Below are 5,516 nucleotides of genomic sequence, written 5' to 3'. Positions count from 1 at the left end.
TTTCAGTGCAATTTCCGGCCTTTATCTCCTCTAAGAAATGCTCCAGATAACCCAGCTTCTGTCACCTCAGACGATTAGTACATCCTCTGTTTTTCTTTATGTTTTATATGCCTATTGGGAATCTATGACCCTCTCGTTTGTGAACACTACTACTAGTATCTTTTTATATTTCTATCATCTTCTACATACTTTGGTCATCCTTCTTTTAAAATGTTGACTTTCAAAAAAATATTTAGTTATATAAATTTACTCATAAAAATTATTATCAAAATAAAAAATATATATATAACTGTGTCAGGTAAACACGGCCATCGCATTGTTTTATGAGGTTGTTAACTTCAAACTAAATTAGCTCACACGGGAGTTATTCTCTCAGCCCATTATAATCGTGATAATGTAATGTGTCATTTTTAAACACAGCTTTCCCCTTTTTCCTCTCTATTTATAGCTTACAATTACATTAATATGACACCATTCAACACAGCTCTCCCCTCTTTCCTCTCTATTTATAGCTTACAATTACATTAATATGACACGATTGCACTCAATTCACAATATTGTGGAAACGCTCTTCTTATTTATGATATTCCAGAACATTATAGAATTATTTTTTTTGGTTACAGATGCAAAATGAGTAATACCAGGATAGCCTGTCTTTTCGTCTTTGGTGTGTGACAAGATCTGCAAGCTGGTCTTTTAACTAGGATTGTACAAAGTTCACGAAATGCCAAACTTTTCACGACCATCGGAACAGATTGGGAAAAATGAATACGACAAATCATCATTCGATGAAAATAGGGACGAAGAAGTTATAATAGTCGGCGCTGGAGCGTCTGGCTTGGCCGTCGCAGCATGCCTTGCAGACCTCGGAATTTCCAGTCTCGTTCTGGACAGAGATGTTTGCGTGGGGTCCTTATGGAAAAACCGCACGTACGATCGGGTGACCCTGCAGGGCAGCAAACAACACGCCAACCTTCCTCTCATGCCCGTTCCTGATGAATACCCTATGTTCCTCACCAGGGACCATTTTGTTGCCTACTTGGAAAAATATGCCAGAAAATTTAATATTCAGCCGCAGTTCTGCCAGTCCGTGGAGTCTGCGAGCTTCAGCCAAGAGACGGGAAGATGGCATGTCATTGCAAGGTGTTCTTCGGATAATTCTGAGAGGGAGTACCACGGAAGGTTCCTAGTTGTGGCGACAGGCGAATTCAATGAAAAGTTCATGCCAGATGTTCCTGGGCTGGACAGCTTTCGAGGGACTGTTATCCATTCGATTGATTACAAAAATGAAAAAGATTTCGAAGGCAAGAGAGTTCTTGTCGTGGGATGGGGAAATTCTGGCATGGAAATAGCGCTGGAGCTTCTAAATAACGAGGCAGGCCCGAGGCCGGCAATCGTAGTTCGTAGTCCGGTAATCATATGTCAAAACCCCTAAATCTTCCTTCTGTACAGCCATTTCAATTTTTTCGCTAGGTTTCAAATCTTTTGCATCTACCGCCGGAAAATTTAAAGAAATGCAAAATTGAACATTATATTCGTTTTAGAAGAGAATGTTTACAATTACATGCAACGATTTATGAATATTTATGCCTGAATCACGAAACCTGTCTCGGAAATTAAAAAATTCTGCAAAGCTGTGAGTATGCAGACAGGAACCGGATCCAGTGAAAAAAAAAGAAGTTATATCTGCGTACAGCAATTTATGGATCTTTGACATAATTATTCCGGAATCGTTATACTGTGAGGGTTTTTGTCAGAAATCGGGATTTTCTGCAAAGCCGTGGTGAAATTGTTCGTCTTTCAAGTTTCCTGTCAGCGATGGAAACTGGAGGCCGAAAGCTATTTCTGTCCCAATTTACTTTCATAATGTCTTTTCTTCTACTTATTATTTTTTCCAAGTCCAAGAATGTAATGAGCAGAGTCCAAGAAGCCTCACCACACTGAAATAAAAACAGCATTAGCATATATAGTTTTAAACCAAAAAGAGTGCCTAAGAACTACTGACCTTCAGCTGAAAGTGAAAGAAAAACCTTACAACAGACACACAGAATACACACTGCTAAAATATGAATAAAAAGTCCCCAAAGGAGAGCTGATAGTCTGGAAAGACACAGCTGCTATAACTAGAAAAAGTCTTGAAGGTATAAACAGAGTTTAAATCGTCAGGGCCAGATTCAATCACAATACATAAACCTGCTTCAAGAATCGGTGTCTTTTAAGATAGAAGATCAGCTACAGTGTTGTGTTCTCGGAAAACATGCTGGACCTGGGTGGAAAGCCTCCTGAAAAGCCCTGAACTTGTTGTGACAGGATTTCAGCTGAAGAACCTTGACTTAAATCTACAATAAAACCATTCCAAAATCACCTTTCAATCACAAAAATATACACACTTTAATGCCTGTAAAGAGAGCACCTTTCATTATGCAAGAAGTCCAGCTTCTGTATTGGTTCCAGAGGCAAATCCTAATTTTCCCTTGTAAAAGTGATCTGGCGAGGGATACAGAACCCATCGGGCACGACAAGAAGGTCAGCACAAACCCCATAAAAAAGGAAACCGTCCTGTGATCCTGCAGCACTAAAGGAACCAGATTCCTGGTCTTTTTAAGCTAGGAAAGGACATAATAAGTACAAATTTGTTAGAATAAAAAATTTGAATGGTGAACTCTCTACCATTGAGATTTTATAAGATTTTTCAAAACTATGAAGTTGTACTGTGAAGTTATATATGTAATCAAAAACCATTTTAAATAACAAAATGAAAATTAAAGATAAAATGAAATATTTCCCAACAAAAATGAAAATTTAGAAAGAAAAAATAAAATTACAAGTTTTCTGGGGTTTTCCTGTTTTGTTTAACCGTTTTCATGTTTTGTTTAACGGGCATCCAGGTAACTCATTCGTCCCAATAAACTGGTTCTTTGAAATTTCACGGTTTCCAGCATATTATTAATTCTTGTATATTTTGTCCAAACGATAATTTGGTCCGTGTTTTTACTTGCATGTAAGAATCATGTCCTGCCGCGAGAGGTTTTCGGAAGATCCACAGTTTCTCTTGCATTGCAGCTGCATAAAGTGCTGCCTCTCCGAATGGTGGACAATTTGCTTCTGATGTACAGTAATCTGGCGCTAGGCAACACTGCTTCTTACGGACTACCCCGGCCCGTGGAAGGGCCTTTAGAGTTCAAGTTTAAGACCGGCAAAACCCTGGTGATTGACCACGGCACTGTTGACAAAATAAGGCAACGCAAGATTAAGGTAAATACACTCAATTCTTCGCTCAGAAATTCGAAGTCAATTCAAGTTGTTCATTACATTCTTATTCGCAGGTCGTCCCAAATTTCATCCGCGTAACGCCTACTGGTGTCGTGTTCGAAGATGGTGTCGAAGAGGATTTCGACGCCCTAATCTTTGCGACTGGTTACAAGAGTGGAGTACGCCGCTGGCTCAAGGTATGTCTGAACAGTGATTTTCTGAGTTCGAACTGTGTTTGTCCGGATGTGTCTGGTTCTGAAAATTGGCATTTAATTTGAAGAATGGCAGAGAGCTTTTCCCGGAGGACGGACGTCCAGGTAATCGGCCTCCCAGCGACTGGAAGGGAAGCGACCGTCTGTATGTCGCTGGCTTCGGAAAAAGAGGTCTGCTCGGACTTTCGGAGGATGGTCAGCGGATCGCGCAGGATATATTTCAGTCCCTCAAGAATGCATCATGATCCTGCAACTTACGTCATTCGGAGAAATCTGAGAGGGGGAGCTTTTGTCGTGTTTGGATTTAGCCACATGTTAAATGGGATTTGTAGAGGTTTTCTTTGATAAATAAAATAAAATGGATGTAAACTATTTTCAATTATTTGAAATACTATTATTAAATTAATATTTATGTTTTATAGGGTTAGTATCATGTTATTGGTCCAAAATGAATTTGATAGAGAAAATGAAGTTTATAATTTTTATTATAATTCGTTAGATTTTAAATTATTTTTGGAGAGAGATGGTTCCGATTTGTTCAGAGAAAGTTGGTTCCGATTTTTCATCGTATTAGATGAACGTTGTCTAGATTTCTAATCCCGAAGCTAATCCATTCCCATTATGAGCGTAGTGAATGAATAAATAATAAATGATTTTTTTAAGTTAATTAAAATTTTTGAAATAAAAATCTAAACTTAAATTAAATTTATAAAAATAAATAATTATACAAAAATAAATAACTTATTATAACTAAATAATTATTAATTATTAAAATTAAATAATTATTAATTATTATAACTAAATAATTATTTGCTCTCTTCCTTTCTTGAGTACAAAGTGAGTTTTAAGTATCCTGTGATATGCATTTTATCCATGAATGCACACAGTTCCTCGCCAAAATGCATTCAAAATAAATAATTTTTAATTATTAAAACTATTTATTTATTAATAATTAATTATTTATTCAATGTAATAAATAAATAATTATTATTATAAAAAACTATTATTCATTAACAATTAATTAATTTAATAATAACTAATTATTCATTCATGATGATGATGATGATGATGGTTAACGTCCGCTGAGACCAAATAATGATCTATTGGACTTAAAAAGACAAATTATTTATTTTGATTTAAGATTTTATTCCTATGCTCAAAAACTTGGAGAGAAGCCTCCCGAGTTCACTATAATTTTGGCATTGTAAAAGGCTAGGAAGGTCAGTATTGTAACAAAGGTTGTGAAATTGAGATCTAATGTGGTTGTATGCAGGGCACTCTAAGAGGAAGTGGTTTTCATCCTCGATGCTTTTATTCTCACAAATATGGCAGATCCTTTCCATCCATGGCGTTTTAGGAACTGCCCAGCGGCCAGTTTCACTATGGAGCTCATGAGAATTCGTTCTAATCTTTGCTATATTAATTTTCTTCTTTGAGCTAGTTAGAATAGAGAGATACTTTTGATCTTCAAGGGTGGGGTTGATGACCTTCTTATAATAACTTAATTTTCTTTTAGACGCTAAATCTTTCTCGCACCACAATTTTTCTTTGAACTTAGAAGTAACAATATCTTTAATGTTATTTATGTTTTGCAAAGCATCATTCTCATTGATCTCCCAATAGTTTAGCGAGGTCCTTGTGTCCTTATGCCATCCTCGGTTAAGCCTTAGGTGGTTTTGGCTGGAATTTAAAGCTAGCTTAGGAAGTCTATGATTGTCTATGTTATTGAGCTTGTGCTTGTACAACAGAAACCTGAGCATAGCTAGGCTCTCAATAGGAGAAAGACCTGCTTCTATAAGGAGAATAGGATAGGGTGTATTACTTTTAATTTTCAGGTTATAAGTTATAAAACACTTCTGGATTTGCTCAATCTTCCTCCATGATTCTCTGGAGATGCTGCAGCCCCAAACTTCACAACCATATAAGATAACAGGAGTGACTAAAGTTTCAAAGAGGAACTTCTTTTTATCCCACATTATGAGGTTTGCTGTTTTACAATTATTTTCAAGACCAAAATAAGCTTTCCATCCCCCATTGATCCTTTTCTCAATG

General features: G+C 36.6%; 1 protein-coding gene and 1 pseudogene across 1 annotated transcript; both read left to right on the top strand.

The window, feature by feature from the left end:
* The first annotated feature begins 724 nt into the window (after positions 1-724).
* Positions 725-1,787, top strand: LOC149243996 (putative indole-3-pyruvate monooxygenase YUCCA9 pseudogene; annotated as a pseudogene).
* A 1,269-nt stretch (positions 1,788-3,056) lies between these two features.
* LOC149243995 (indole-3-pyruvate monooxygenase YUCCA1-like) lies at positions 3,057-3,811 on the top strand. The gene is made up of 3 exons (XM_089367904.1): positions 3,057-3,255; positions 3,327-3,449; positions 3,533-3,811. The coding sequence occupies exons 1-3, from the start codon at positions 3,088-3,090 to the stop codon at positions 3,707-3,709; spliced, it is 468 nt and encodes a 155-aa protein (XP_089224030.1). The 5' UTR covers positions 3,057-3,087; the 3' UTR covers positions 3,710-3,811.
* The last annotated feature ends 1,705 nt before the right edge of the window (positions 3,812-5,516 follow it).

Source organism: Pinus tabuliformis, chromosome 8 (assembly GCF_031772625.1).
Source record: "Pinus tabuliformis cultivar Carrire ecotype Pingquan chromosome 8, CPIR1, whole genome shotgun sequence".
NCBI lineage: Eukaryota > Viridiplantae > Streptophyta > Pinopsida > Pinales > Pinaceae > Pinus > Pinus tabuliformis.
The sequence above is the reverse complement of the archived record's forward strand: the minus strand, read 5'-3'. Positions and strand labels throughout refer to the sequence as shown.